The sequence below is a fragment of the Eubalaena glacialis genome, chromosome 13 (genome assembly GCF_028564815.1).
Source record: "Eubalaena glacialis isolate mEubGla1 chromosome 13, mEubGla1.1.hap2.+ XY, whole genome shotgun sequence".
Classification (NCBI taxonomy): domain Eukaryota; kingdom Metazoa; phylum Chordata; class Mammalia; order Artiodactyla; family Balaenidae; genus Eubalaena; species Eubalaena glacialis.
The window spans coordinates 30366508-30382811 of record NC_083728.1 but is presented as its reverse complement, the minus strand read 5'-3'; the positions used below and the strand labels follow the sequence as shown (position 1 = coordinate 30382811).

At 41.1% G+C, this 16304-nt stretch overlaps 1 protein-coding gene across 1 annotated transcript in view; it reads right to left on the bottom strand.

Moving 5' to 3' along the window:
- TMC2 (transmembrane channel like 2) overlaps window positions 1-16304 on the bottom strand; it is a 70914-nt gene that overhangs the window by 46599 nt on the left and 8011 nt on the right. The window contains 3 exon segments of the mRNA XM_061209832.1: window positions 3477-3583; window positions 3988-4069; window positions 8581-8671. Of these exon segments, the coding sequence (XP_061065815.1) occupies window positions 3477-3583; window positions 3988-4069; window positions 8581-8671 (280 nt within the window).

Below are 16304 nucleotides of genomic sequence, written 5' to 3'. Positions count from 1 at the left end.
TTTTTAGAGGAAGTACCAATATGAGGCTTACTGAGTGCTGCCTATGTGAACCCTAGAGCAGAACTTACAAGATATTTTAAAGAATTATTTAATTAAATTAATTAATGTACACTAGCAATGTACACCCTGGCTGCATATTAGGATAACTTGGGGAGCTGTATTTGTCATCTATTTTTGTATATCAAATTATCCTAAAACTATCTCCTTGTTTCTGCAGGTCAGGAACCTGGGTTGGGCTTAGCTGGGTCCTTTGCTTCAGGGTCTTTCACAGGCTTCAGTCAAGGTGTCTGCCAGGGCTTTGGTCTCATCTGAAGGCCTGGTGGGGGAGGATCTGATTCCAGATGCACTCCCTGGGTTGTTGGCAAGATTTAGTTCCTCATGGGCTGTTGGACTGAGGGCCTCAGTTCCTTGCTGGCTCTTGTCCAAAGCCACACTCAGTTCCGTGCCAGCGGGCCTCTCCAGTCTGGCAGGTTGCTTCATCAAAGCATGCGAGCCAAGAAGGGAACCAAGAGAAAATGCCAGATGGAAGTCACAGTCGTTTATAACCTAATCATGTAAGTGACAGCCTGTCACTTTGGTTATATTCTATTTGTTAAAAGCAAGCCACAAGGTCTAGGCTTTACTCAGGTGGAGGGGATTGATTATACAAGGGCATGCTACCAGGAGAGGAGGATCACTGGGGGCAATCTCAGATGCCTGCCTACCGTAGGAGCTTTTAAAATAGGGATGCCAGAGCCACATTCTCAGAGATTCAGATTCAATTGATTGGACTTCGTATTTAAAAAAAAACTCCCCAAGTGATTTTCATATGCAGCCCGTGTTAAGACAAGAAATACATGAGCTCATCATGTAGCAAGGCCTTGATAGCGAGCTTCTGCAGCATAACTGAGGGCTCTCCTGGGACCATGAAGGCATTCTGGAATCTGCAGGCAGTTGTCATTAAAGCTGAACAAGATTCACTCAAGCATTCAGAGCAGTTTGATTCCATTAAAATGTATCAAGGATTTGTGGCAAAAGAAGATGAGTATGAGGAAAAATTCTGTTAGAGTTGTCTAACATTTGAGCACTTCTAACATTCTTATTCCTAGACCCTCTGAGTCACTGTGGTTAGCCTTAAAACAGCCATGAGCCATAGGAATATCTGATCATTAGGTTTAGGCTTAAAACCTTTGGGCCCTGAAGTTAGCCGTGTCCTTGAACAACAGGTCATCTCCTCTACTCTACCTGCAGTGAATTTGGATGTGTCAGATTCCCACGAAGCCAATTTCCCACTATCCTAATTAAGAGGGCATCTTGGGATACCCCACATTCTCAACTGCTGTTATCCAACCTATCATCAAGTCTTATCTGTTCTACTCTTTCCCTGTCTCTCTCTTTCTCTTCTTTCTCCCATCCTACTCCAAGACAGCTTCCCAAACACCTGCCAATCAAATCAAGGTGTCCTTTCCTGGACAGTTCAGGTCTTGGCTGCTTCATTGGAATGCACCAATCACTAAATTTTCATTGTTTCAAACAAATGTCCCCTTGATAGGAAATATTTATAAATTATATCAATATATATAAATTATATAAAATGTAATGTTTTCTTTGAGAAAAAAAAACCCTCAGTGTTTTTAAAATTATTCACCTTCCCCAAAACACTGCCTTTCTGGACCACTGTATAGCAAAATTCTAGTGATGTCTTATATGCCTACAGCATTTAAATGTAATCTCTTCTCATGGAAATAAATCCATTTGGAATCAAAAACTCCCAGGAAGAAAGCAAAGAGTCTGTGAGAGTAAATTTCCCCAGTGACTACTGGGGAAAACTCTCTCCTCCTTGGTTATGGAGGGGAGAAGTAAAACTTCTATTTAACTTCTGACAATACTGGGGAGAACCAGATTTGTTTCAAGAGCATTTGTACACATTTGCCAGAAGGTTTAAAATCCTTATCTCTGGGGACTTCCCTGGTGGTGCAGTGGTTAAGAATCCGCCTGCCGGTGCAGGGGACACAGGTTCAATCCCTGATCCGGGAAGATCCTACATGCAGTGGAGCAACTAAGCCCACGCGCCACAACTACTGAGCCTGCGCTCTAGAGCCCGCAAGCCACAACTACTGAAGATCGCGCACCCTAGACCCTGTGCACCACAACTACTGAGCCCACAGCCTGCAACTACTGAAGCCCGTGCACTCTAGGGCCTGCGTGCTGCAACTACTGAAGCCCATGTGCCTAGAGCCCGTGCTCCACAACAAGAGAAGCCACCACAATGAGAAGCCCGCGCACCGCAACGAAGAGTAGCCCCTGCTCGCTGCAACTAGAGAAAGCCCGCGCCCAGCAACAAAGACCCAACACAGCCAAAAATAAATAAAAATTTAAAAAAATGTTAATATGGAATCATTTAATAAAATAAAATAAAATCCTTATCTCTGTATTGGAGAGTGACAATGGCTTAAGAATATATATATAGGACAAAGTGGACTGACTCATAATCCTTGATTTCCAGGTGTGCACATAAAAGAGTATAAAAGTTAGTTAATGACATAAACAAAATTGTAAGTACACTCTTTGGGTAATGTAGAAAAGAATTCAATGGTTTTATCAATAATATAACACTCCTTTGCTACCAAGTACTATTATAATAAGCCCTCAACTTCTTCTAACTAATCTGATTTAATTCACATTCCATGGAAGTCTTTTAATTTTGTGAAAAATAGATGTTCAGGAAAGTTTCCCAAAGATGTGGCTACAGATAGAGTTGACTCTACTATTCTCATGGAATCATTTGTAATAAAGTAGGAATCAGTAACCTATCATAGAGCCAATTAATAAACCTGAAAGGAAAAAATACTAAATGCATAAATACCATTACCCTGTAAGCTGTAAAGGTAAATTCACTTGTGTACCCAGCACAAGCACCAAATGGTTCAGGCAGGACTGTAGCAATTACTGTGCTAAGCGCTAATGGACCACAGGCAGCCCTGGAAAAGGCCCCAGGCCAACACTCCGCAAACCTGGAATCTCATTCACCACAAATTTACTGTGTAAATTTGTACAGGTCACTTGTTCCTTTTTTGTCTCTCAATTACTAAGCTATAGGTAAGGATCTGCCTACACCCATAATACGATTGTATCTGGGAGAACAGTGAGGAGTGCTATTCAAATGCAGGGTTTCTTTGGGGTAATAAATTATATAATGCATTCTATCTCTTTTTTTTTCAAGGTGAAAGAGAAAAAACCTCACTGAGATATTAATTCTCCACTAATTTTAAAGTAAAAGAAAAGGTAGAAAAATGTAGGGTCCACCTGTTAATTCAGAAATGGAAATATTTTGGTTCCATTCTTTGTACTCGGCTATCTGGGCAAATGATGAGAGCACAGAATTTAAAATGAATGACGGATTCTTTGTAAAACAGAGTATTTGATTTATATAAATGAAGATGGCTGTCATGATAAGCCTCAACACTATCTGAAGTTGTAAGCAGTTCTTTTCTTACCTCTGGGATTATGACTAGACCAAATATTAAGCCAAAAAGGACGAGGTTAACTCCATACATCCATCGGAGAAAGATGAAATATGATGCCACTGAAGAACCAAAGTGACCTGGAGAGAGAAAGATGGTGGATGTAAGTGTTGCAGAAGGACATTAACATAAAGGAGGACTTTATGTGTGTGATGGATTCAATTTTCATGTCAGTCTGTGGAATATACATCCCTTTTTTTTTTCTAGATAAATAAAAGGGCTTAACCGATGTGCCTAAGTTCCTACAATCAGGAAGTGAAGAAGCACATTTTAAATTTTGGTCTGACTAGTCCAAAGTTCATCTTTTTTCTTTTCTTTTTTTTTTTTTAACATCTTTATTGGAGTATAATTGCTTTACAATGGTGTGTTAGTTTTTGCTTTCATCTTTTTTTCTAGTACAACAGAACCTATAACATAACCTAATCAGTTAGTCAAGAACACCCTTCAGCAAACGAACTAAAAACAGTGACACCAAAATACTCACTTTCAATGTCCTTGATCTTCATTTCCCAGGGAATACATTGAGTCTTGAAATTATCAAAGTCTCTTTTAAACTTGACCCATTTCTGAAATTAAACAGGCAACACCCTCAGTTCATTAACACGTTGCCTTGGGGCCTGGAGGGGAGGATGGAGGTGCATGTGGATGTTGACATGTTGACATGTGGGTGAGGCTGCCATGTTGGAGCTGTTGAGCCTAGGCTGTCAGAGGTGGATGTGCACATCTTCACTTTCCAAAGTCAGGTGTGAGTCAGAGAGAAGCAAGGACAACACAATACTTTGCATTTGTCTATAGTGCTGATAAAATTTCAGGTTTGGACACTTTACATATGAACTTAGAAAGTCTGTGTATAATTTCTGATTTGGGGAATCAAATTGGCTTAGCAAACTCTGATACAACTTCCTTCATCTTAAACCAAAAATTCAATGGAAAAAAGAAATCTCACAACTCTCATACCTACGTTTGGTAGACAGCCAAGTGCCTTAATCTGATAGGAACTGTTGCTAAACTACAAGGCTGGTGGAAGTGGTAAAGAGATCTCAGCCCGTGGCTTCCCATTCTTCTCCTAGTGAAACAGCAGCCTGTCTTTTTTTTTTTTTTCCTAAAAGTAGTTAGGAAGGCATTATGCCCCTTTCCATGGTCTATTCCAGCTCTGACACTTTGTACCAATCAGAAACTTGAATAGCTGTCTATCTGCTGGCTGCGTGAAAATTTGTCAACTCTTCAAGGGGCTTCTCTCCAACATCCCCACCCCCTGGAAATAAATCCATTTGGAATGAAAAAAAAAAAAAAAACACCTCATAGAAAACAGCAGGCAAAGAGGAAGTAAGGAGAAAATCCTAAGATCAGTTTCTATTATTACAACGGTCTCAAAAGAACTTATTCATGAAGGAAATGAGATTTTCCTTTGTAAATTCGCTAAAGGATAAAAGGGAAATTTTATCTGAAGGAATCAGACGAGCTTCCAAACCTGAAGCCTTTGACTATATCATGATTGGACAATTACTGTATAAGGAAGGAAACCACCTGTCAGAAGAGGGAAATGGTCACAGATGCCAAGGAGAAGAGGGGTTCATAAGCAAAAGACAGGTTGATAATAACGGCAAAGATCTCCCGAAGACAGGAAGGGATGTGGGGAATGGCAGATGGTGGGCATGGACACCCCAACCCCATCGCTTCCTCTCCCTTCCCTAGTTCTGATTCTGTGCTCAAAAACCATCTTTGACTTATTTGGCTTCTTATCTAGGTAAGCATTTGCCCATCACCTGGGCTGTGAATATTTTGATTTCTATGGCAGTAATTTTTTTCATTGCAAATTAATAGATTGGAATTGGGATTATGGTTTAGTTTCCCACATAACTAACTGTACTATCAAAAATAAAAGGCACTGTTAATGTGGACTTCAAATTTTTCAGTTCTTGCACCAGTTATTCCTCCTTGTAGATTAGTAATCTGGTATCTGGTTTTATATATCAGTCTCATAAGCTTTATTAATGTGAGTCCTCCCCCGAGAGACAGATCCCCTGTCAGGGTGCTGATAAAATCAGTATAAAATATAGCCTTGCAAGGCTGAGGACCAATGGAGTAATGAATGTTGTCAAGTGAGGCCCCTGGAGACATAGCCTGCCAGTTGGTCACTTGGCAACCACCTGACAGCCCCTCAAGGCTGTGGGCATCTTGGCCTGAAAAGGTGATGCCTGGGGGCAGGGGGCAGAGGCAGAGAGGGGCCTGGGAGAAGCTCTGCATTGAAGCTCTTTCCTTCATTGGTTTAGAGAATCAGAAAACTGAGCTTGGGCGTGGGCGGGAGAAGACCCCAACTCCCTTCCTCAGAGCTGTGTGAGATGGTAGCTGCCGTCCTCAGACTGGGTTACTAGCTGTGCGTGTCACCTTGCCAGTCAGCTGTATATAGGAAAAAAGATTTCAAACAGTGGTCGAACAAGACACAGGCACATCCTGTCCATGGATGAAATCTGGATCTGAATAAATAAAAACAACCAGTGATGCCTGAGAAATAGTACGGCAAAACAAGGAAGAAGTGATGTCATTCTTTGAAATTTTTGGAAAGCATTTCCTCCAGGATACATAATTAAATTTTGAGAGATGTCTCAATATTCTTAGTAGGATACAAAAAATATGGCTTCTAGAGTACAGGTTAGCACTTAGAGAGTTAAAAAAGAATACAGAAGGGGAAATCCCTGGCGGTCCAGTGGTTAGGACTCTGCATTTGGTCGGGGAACTAAGATCCTGCAAGCTGCATGGCGTGGCCGGGGGAGAAAAAAAAAAAAGTTACAGGTGAAGTATGGAAGGATTGATTACAAGGTTGCTAAAAGTTCAGTAATAAAATGAAAATAAACATTACACTTTGAGACAGAAGAAAATTGATCCAATGATATTGAGAATAAACCTGAGAAAGTTTTGAGAATGCAAAGAGAGAGAAAGCAAAGAATTAAAAACCATGAAGGAAAGTAAATACAAAGAATGGAGAGTTGGCAGCCATCCTTCTGCTAACAAAGAAGCTAGAACTGTTAGAATAGAAACATGATTGAATAGACCATTTATCAGGTATATTTGAAGAACACATTCCTTAGTTGGGAAAAAAGTTCTGAGTGTGCAGTTGTTAAGTGGTAAATGGTTTTTAGATAAAATTAATAAATGACCCATAGATAGTTGTCAGGCAACTATAACTGAAAAGGAAGAAAAAATAAAATTAGGAATAAAAAAGATTAAAACTCAACATATGTAAAATGTAATTATGGGACTACCTATATGAAGCTTTCTGTTAATACATATGAAAATCTTAATGAAATGATCAAGTTTGGGGAAGAATATAAAATATCAAAATGGCCCCAAGAAAAAGTTAAAACTTGACTACACCAATTGGAAAAACATTAAAAAATTATCAAGATATTCTATAAAATGCTTCCTGATGTGTACAGTTTTAAGGGTGTCATCTTTCAAATTTCCAAAAAAATGAAAATCATGCTCTACAAACTGATTTACAGCATAAAAAGGAGGTGATGCTATTCGTTTAATATTATAAAGCAAGTGCACCCCTAATATTAAAATATGCCAAGATAGTGTGTGTGCATGTACACACATAAATTCAAATCAATCTTATGAAAATTTATGTAAACATTATAAATAAAATACTTGAAAAATCAGATGTGCCTGATAAAAGTAAGTTTATGAACAGAAGGGAAACGTATTTAATAAAATCTAACATCTATTTCCAATAAAATGGAAGTCATTAGACTAGAAATAGAAGGATAATTTCTTATTGTGAGAAAGAAAATCTATTTCAAGGCAACAACTCCCATCAACTTAGTGTGAAAGAGTAGAGCCATTTTCATTAAAGTAATGGAAAAGCAAAGAGACCTATCATCATCAACATCAATTGAAACTATTCTAGGATTGCTAACTCGCACTTTAGAACAGGAATGATTTAGAAGAACCCAAGAAGAAAACCTTTACATACACAATCAGATGAAAATGATTAGAACTAATAAGGGAGTACAATAGGGGAACCAGATTAAAAAATTAATATTCAAATACGTAGATTTCCTACATACCAGGAATCTCTAGTTATTAAATAAATGGAAAAATGATTCCATTCACAAAAGCAACCAAAACATAAATTTTGTAGAAATAACATATGACATGGAAAAGATCTATATGAAGAAAATGACAAACTTTGCTGAAGGATATAAAAATAAGGTTCGAGAAGTGTATGGTATTCTTAGATGTAAAGACTAAATATTGTACAGATAAGTCTTCCCAAATTAAATCAAGGATTTAAAAAAATTTCCAATCAAAATCTCAATGGGCTATACTGGAACTTGGCAAAGTGATTTTAAAAATGCATGTGGAAAAAAAGAATGCAAACAAAACAAATGCATATGGAAACATAGGCAAGACTGGCCAAAACATTTCTGAGAAAGAAAGGTAAAAGGAGGAAGCCCTATGAGCCATTAGAATTAATCAATAGCTGAAATGATGAATTCAAATAAAAGCTCCAAAAAAGGCTCTATATAGGAATTAAGTGAATGAAAATGATAGTTTTTCAGATCAGTAGGTAAAGGAAGGATACTTCCATAAGTTCCACATTAAATATCCAATTAGAGATCATTACCCTAGCCTGAATCAGAAGCTCAGGTTATGGCATAACTCAATAAACCAGAGCTGCCCCCAATGCCCCGTCAACACTACTGTTATCCTTCTGTATGACCCTGATTACACCATGGCCCTCTGGGTCTCCACCAAATCAAAGTCTTGATTTGGGGGTTTGGAAAATAAGATCCCAGTGGATTCAACATCATTAATTCTGTGAGTTTAGTTCTTCACTGGAGAGGAAACAAGTCTCAAGTATACTGAAGCCCTCACAGATAAGTAGAGAGAAATGGACAGGATACAGTTGGTTTCCATTCCTGGATAAATTGGAATGGTTGACTGGACCTCACGCTCAGGATTCTGGGGGAGGTGGACACAAATGGTGCAGCTAGGCAGGCACTGTGATGGTCACCCAGATTCAGGAGTTGAGCAAGTCCTCCCACAGGTTTACGGCCTCTGCACCACACACCTTAGCCATCAGCATCCTATAGGCGTAGAGTCGCTTGCCTTTCCCCTTTCCCAAGGCTCCTTCATACTTCTCCACAAATTCTTGGGCCTCCCTGGTTAGCGGGGGGAAAAAGGCAGAAATTCAATTAACACCCAAGCAAAAGAAATCTGAACTATGAGGGTGTATATGTGGCTGAAAGCCTTAAGTGTTTTATATCCCTAGTTAGAATGTAAGTTCCACGAAGGCAGGGCATTTTGTCTGTTTTGTCCACTGAAGTTTCCCAAATGCCAAGAATAGCGATTGGAACATGGTAGGCACCAGTAGGCAGAATTTTGGCTCCCATGACCTTTGCCCCTTGGTGAATGGCACAAAGGATTCTGCAGATGTAATTAAGATTACTGACTTGAAACCAGGGAGATTACTTTGGATATCTGGAAGGGCCCAGTGTAATCATGTGAGCCCTTAGAAAAAGAAGAGGAAGGCAGAAGAGTCAGAGAGAGATGCAGCAAAAGCAGAAATCAGAGAAATTAGAAGCAAGAGAATTCTCCACCCTCTGTTGCTGGGGGCCCTCTGGAGGATGCCACATTGGAAAGCAAGAGAAGAAAATGAATTTCTATCAAAAGTCAGGGAACCTGGAAGAGGACCTCAAGTCCCAGGTGGGAGGGAACCACAGCCCTGCTGATACCTTGATTTTAACCTGGTGAAACCCTGAGCAGAGAATCCAGCCACACCATGCTGGACTTCTGACCAACAGAATTGTGAGCTAATAAATGAGTATTGTCTTAAACTATCAAGCTTGTAGTAATTTGTTAGAGCAGCAATAAAAAAACCAGTACAGCATTCAGTAGGTATTTGTGGAGTACATGAACGCTGGATGAGTGGGTGAACATCCAAGGAAGACTGCACGAGAAACACATGGATGGGTTTGTCTGTTAAATATTCTGGGTGGTGTGCTGGAGCTGGTGAGGGCTGGCTTCTGAGAACCGATTGTTAAATATTCTGGAACTTGGCCAACAAATTATTAAACTATTGGTAGCTTGAAATCGGCCATGGTGGGAGTATTTAGACTATGGGATTCAGCAAGTGCTCCAAATCAGGGTTCCCCCATCCATCCCCCCACAGAAACAGTTTATCAGGAACCACTGGATAAACCCACACAAGTAGATGAAGAATGAAGTCCTTCTCAGGGTGGGTGGAAGAAGACATTGGGTCCTGTGTATCTGGCTGCTGTTGTTACAGCGCCCCCTGCTGGCGAAACAACCTACACCACCTCCAAAGTGCAAACGCAGGTAGTTGACACCTGTCAAAGTTACATTCTAACCTGGGGTTAACCCCAAGGTTGGTTTTATTAGGATGTCTCAATGATGTCCTAATGTTAATAAGGCCAACTGTCTAGCTTCTGAGTCCAGGGTCAAAAGCTGGATTGTATGGGATTAAGACTCCTTTGTGGGGTCAGCCCCTGTTTTCCCCCTAGGCAGCACTCATTCTGGCAGTGAGTTATCTGTGACTACCAACGACTCCAAGACACCAAAGAATGCTTTCATGAAATTCATATTTTTGTCCTCTTCCTATATCTTATGAGTGGGTAGAGACTGCTAAGCATTTGAGGTTTGTGAATTTAAATGTGACAACTTTTAAGATTTGAAGACTTCTGATAAAAATTCTCAAAAGTAGGGCTTCCCTGGTGGCACAGTGGTTAGGAATCTGCCTGCCAATGCAGGGGACACGGGTTCGTGCCCCGGTCCGGGAAGATCCCACATGCCGTGGAGCGGCTAGGCCCGTGAGCCACAGCTGCTGAGCCTGCGCGTCTGGAGCCTGTGCTCTGCAACAAGAGAGGCCGCGACAGTGAGAGGCCCGCACACCGCGATAAAGAGTGGCCCCCGCTCGCCGCAACTGGAGAAAGCCCTTGCACAGAAACGAAGACCCAACACAGCCAAAAATTAATTAATTAATTAATTAATTTAAAAAAAAAGTAAGGGCCAGCTCTTATGCCTGAGCCATTGAGCCTGGCACCAAATGCTTCTCTTCTCAATGTCCAGACTGTGTCCAGATGCCCAGAGAGCCCTTAGGAGAACAGAGGGCACTGCCCAATGCTGAGTGCAAATTCTGAGGACCATTCACTGCAAAGAGAACAACTGGTCTAACAGTTATGATGGACACAGCAAGCTTTTTTGGATCCACTGAAAGTATATGAATAATCACAACTAACATTTTTACAGCAAACCCCTTTAAACATGTCATACGTGATCAGTGTTCTTCTTACTAGAGATAGTAGTTGGTTTATGGAAATACTGGCTCTTGCACTGCACGTCCCAACTGTTGCAAATCTTACTTCTTCCCCTCCCCTCCAACAGTTTTGCACATTTTACTTTTTTTTTTGGCTGTGCCACATGGCTTGCGGGATCTTAGTTCCCCAACCAGGGATTGAACCCGCACCCTCAGCAGTGAAAGTGTGGAGGCCTAACCACTGGACCGCCAGGGAATTAATTCCCTGCAAATCTTACTTCTTCTTTTTTTTCCCCGAACAGTTCTGCAAATCTTACTTCTGTAGGGTGCTTCTGTCCCCTCCTTGTCCCCTCCTTCCAAATGGGGAACTTCCTTCAGGCTCATCTCTCCTCTTCCTCAAACCAGATGGTGTGTGGTAAATGAAGTAAAAAGGCAAAAGAAGAGAGATCCTTTGCTTTGTGGAAACTTCTAGGGGCCTGGATCTCAAGGTCACTTTTGGCAGGTGATTAGCAACCCCTCAGGTCCCTCCAACATTCGGGAGAGGAGGAAACCATTGAGGCAAGGCTTTCCTGAGCAGCCATCCACAGACAGCACTTCAGCAGCCCCTCACATTGCCCTAGAAAGACCCTCCTTGTTGATAAAGGGGCCCAAATAACAGTTTGGAAGACACAGTCAGGGTGGCCAGCAATTACTGCTGGGAGAGAAGGGGTGTATTGTGTGGCTTTAGCGCCAGAGAGAGCCAGGCAGGATTCTGTGCCTCTCAGGGTGTCAGTTCTCATCTAGAAATGGGGACAATGTTATGAGACTTAAACGTGTGGATGCATGCCATGTAAGCACAGCAATTTCATTTATCAGGCAGTCACCCTTCTCCTTCTGGGGAAACAGCAGCTCCTGGAGTGGGCAGCTGATAGGATTCTTTGCTAGCCCAGGGGGCTGCTGTGAGGAGACTTCTGCTCCCCAGGGGTCTGGACAAGGGGCTCAGCAATGCAGCCTTCCACAATGAGAATACTCTGAAGTTGATCCAAAGCATCTCTCAGAGAGACTACATACCTCCAAAAACTACCCCCTGCTGAAGGAGATCAGATTCAAAATCACACTTAATTTTGAGACACAGAGGTATAAATAGACACAGGGCAGCCTGCATTTGATGGCATCCTCACAGAGCTTTGCTGTCCCATGCAGAACGTTGGGAGAATGTATCAGCCAGCCTGAAATCCAGAAGACAACCAGACAAAGGTAGGGAATACAGGTGGCCAAAGCGAGGTGGCTAGAGGTTGGAGGTGGTCAGAGGTTGAAGGTGATCTGGGCTGTGTTGGTTTGGTGTCTCCCTCTGTCCCTAAGCAGTTTTTATTTTTCAGTTGTGGAGACAAAGATCAAACAGAGGCTGAGCTCACTCTAAGTGGAAATTCAGAAGAGCCAGGTGATGGCATCTGTTCTAGAGGTGTCACTGAATCAATTTAAGGGCAGTTGAGTTTAACCAAGCATGCCTGGCTTCCCATATGTGGTGGTTTTAAACTATGTCAGCAACTTATTTGACATTCCTCCCTTTAAAATGTAGAACTGGGGAATTCCCTGGCTGTTCAGTGGTTAGGACTCTGCGTGTTCACTGCTGAGGGCCTGGGTTCAATATCTGGCCGGGGAACTAAGATCCCACAAGCCAAGTGGCACAGCCAAAAAAAAAAAGAATTGAATTCTCCTCCACTTGAATGCAGGGCAGACTTAGCGATGTGCTTCCAATGAATAGAAAGTGGTAGAAGTGACAGTTTATGACTTCTGAGACTAGGACATAAAAGGTATTGTGACTTCCCCCTTGAAATCCCCCTCTTCTGGGGGAAGCCAGCTGCCATGTTATGAGGACACTCAAGCAGCCTGTGGAGAGGCCTGTATGGAGAGAAACTGAGGCCCTTACTAACAAACAGAACCAACTTGTCATCCATTTGTGTGAGCAACCTTGGAAGTGGATTCACCAGCCCCAGTCATCTGAAGCCTGAAGCCCTGACCAACACCTTGACTCAACCTTATGAGAGACTCCAAGTCAGAACTGCCCAGCTAAGCTGCTTCTGAATTTCTGACCAACAGAAGATAATAAATGTTTATTATTGTTTTAAACTACTAAGTTTTGGGGTAATTTATTACGTAGCACTGGAAAATTAATACTCTGTAGAATCCAAACCACTGATCTCTTTGGTGCATATACATTTAGGATTGTCCTGTTTGCTTGGTGGATTGACCCTTTTATCATTATGTAGTGTCTCTCTATGTCCTTGGTAATTTTCTTTACTCTGAAATTGACTTTGTCTGATATTTACATAGCTTCTCCTGCTATCTTTTGGTTAACGTTTGCATGGTATATTTTCTTCCACCCTTTACTCTCAACATATGATATATTTAAAGTGAGTTTCTTATAGACTGCATGTAGTTGGGTCATCTTTTATTTTTTTAAATTAATTTATTTATTTAAATAAATTTATTTATTTTATTTATTTTTGTTTTTGGCTGTGTTGGGTCTTCGTTGCTGTGTGCGGGCTTTCTCTAGTTGCGGTGAGTGGGGGCTACTCTTTGTTGCGGTGCGTGGGCTTCTCATTGCAGTGGCTTCTCTTGTTGTGGAGCACGGGCTCTAGGCATGCGGGCTTCGGTAGTTGTGGCACGCGGGCTTCGGTAGTTGTGGCATGCGGGCTCAGTAGTTATAGCTCGCAGGCTCTAGAGCACAGGCTCAGTAGTTGTGGCACGTGGGCTCAGCAGTTATGGCTCACAGGCTCTAGAGCACAGGCTCAGTAGTTGTGGCACATGGGCTTAGTTGCTCTGCGGCATGTGGGATCTTCCCGGACCAGGGCTCGAACCCTTGTCCCCTGCATTGGCAGGAGGATTCTTAACACTGCGCCACCAGGGAAGCCCTGGGTCATCTTTTAAATCCAGTCTGCCAATCTCTGTCTTTTAATTGATGTATTTAGACCACTAACATGTAATGTAATTATTTATATGTTACAGTTTAAACACGTCATTTTATTTCTTGTTTTCTGTTTGTTCTGTTTTTCATTTCTGCTTTCCTTTTTCCCTGTCTTCCTGAATATTTTTTAGGATTCCATTTTGTTTTACCTACAGTGTTTTCGAGTATATCGATTTGTATAGCCTTTTCAATAGTTGCTCTAGGTATTACTATATGTCTATCTCTATCTGCCATCCATCTATCTGTTATCTATCTGTCTACCTAGCTAGCTAGCTAGCTAGCTAGCTATCTCTATGTATTATCAAAATCCACTGGTGCATTTTACTATTTAGAATGAAGTGTAGAATCTTATTTCTCTTTATGTCCCTTTATCCTCCCCATTTATAATTGTCTTAACTATTTCATCTGCATTATTGAGAACCACATTAGGTGGTGTTTTAATTTTTGCTTCAACTGTCAAACATAATTTTAAAAATCAAGAGGAGAAGGTAAATCCATGGTATTTTCCAAGATTTTTGCTCTCACCATGTTCTTCCTTCCTGATGTTCCAAGATTCCTTCTTTTACCACCATTTCCTTTATGTTTAGAGAACTTCCTTTAGTTATACTTTATGGTAGGTCTGCTGGTGACATATTCTTTTAGTTTTCCTTCATCTCAGAATGTCTTGATTTCTCCTTTATTCTTGAAGGATGTTTCTGCTGGATATAGAATTCTGGACTGACAATTCTTTTCATTTAGCACTTGAAGAATCTTTATGTCACCTCCTCTGTCCTCCATGGTTTCTGATGAGAAATTTGCTGTCATTCTAATTGTTTTTCCTTTATAGTAATGCATTGTTTCTCTCTGACTCTTATAAGTATTCAGAAGTTTGACCATGATGTGTATTGGCATGGATTACTTTGGATTTATCCTGTTGGGGTTTTGTTTAGCTTTTTGAATATGTAAGTTTTGCCAAATTTGAGAAATTTTCAGTCATTATATCTTTGAAGACTTTTTCAGTCCCACCCTCTTTCTCTTCTTTTGAGATTCCATTTTTTTCTTTCATTATCTAGGGATTTGGAGGAGACACTAATGTTAGATCATTTATAATAATCCTACATGTCCCTGAGGCTCTGTTCACTTTTTTCCCCAGACTATTTTCTCTCTATTGTTCAGATTGATTTGTCTTGTTCTACCTTCACTTTCATTGATTCTCTACTCAGTTCTCTCCATTCTGCTGTTGAGCCCATTCATTGAGCTTTAAAAAATTTTAGTTACTATATTTTCTACTTCTAAAATTTCCAGTTGTTCTTCTTTATATCCTCTATTCATTTTCTGAGACTTTCTATTTCTTCATTTGTTTCATGTGTTCATAATTGCTCACTGAAACATTTTTACGATGGTTTCTTTAAAATCTTTGTCAGATAATTCTAACATATATGTCCTCTTGATGTTAGTATCTGTTGATTATCTTTTATCATTCAAGCTTGAGATCTTCCTCGTTCTTGGTATGATGAGTGAGTTTTCAACTGAAGCCTGGAATTTGAGATATTATGTTATGAGACTTTGGATCTTATTTAAATATTGTGTTTTAGCAGGCCTCCTCTGACACTGCTCCAGTAGGTGAAGGGGGATGCTGCCTGCTTACTTCTAGGTGGAAGTCCAGATTATTCACTTGGCCTCCTTTGATACCTGGGGCTGGGCTGGAGCTCCTTGTTACTGCTGAGCAGGGATGGGAGTTCAGGCTCCCACAAGCCTTCCACTCATATCCTCCTGGCTTGAAGAGATACCTTGTTACTGTCAGGTGGTGGTGAAAGTTCAGACTCCCCATGTAGTCTCCACTGACACCACAGGGAGAGGGAGGGCTCATTACTGCCCAGTGGGGATGAGAGTCCCTGCTCCTCACTTGGCCTTCTCTGACATTTGATGGGGGTGTTAGGGGCACCATGTTACAGCCTGGCAAGGGAGGAAATGTAGGCTTCTCCACTTGGCTTTTGCTGCCAGGGCTGGGGCTACAGCTGCTCATTTGTTTATGGTGTTTGGCCAGAGTAGGGTTGTTATTGTTTACAAGTCTTCTGTCTTGCCAGGCTGTCCCTTTTCTGGTCCTTTAGCTAGAGACAGCAGACTTTTCTTGAGGTGCTTTTGTGTGTGTCTGTTAGTGTTTGGGGGCAGCCAGCTTCTCCAATATCCAGTCTGGATATACAGGCAAAAAGGAAAATTGGAACTCAATACTCTGTCATTCATTTGACCCCGAGGTCCTTAGCCAGTCTGCCTTTCTTCTCTCCACCTTTCTGAGTCTCTTATGTTTGCTTTACACATAATATCCAGGGTTTCAGTTGTACTTAGTGGGAAGACTATGGAGAAGTATATCTACTCCATCTTCCTAGAAGTAGAATTCTTCAGATCTCACTCTGGGTAATTTTCTAACACATTAGGTTTCTGACAAAGCTGAGTGACATACCTGATTAATTCTATGATTAAAGCAAACATCCCTGACTCATAGGCACTAGAAACTCTTTTGCCAACATCACAGCCTGCCTTGTGTCATCATTAATGATGTACATTAATAATGTCTTCTCTGATTCATCTTTGT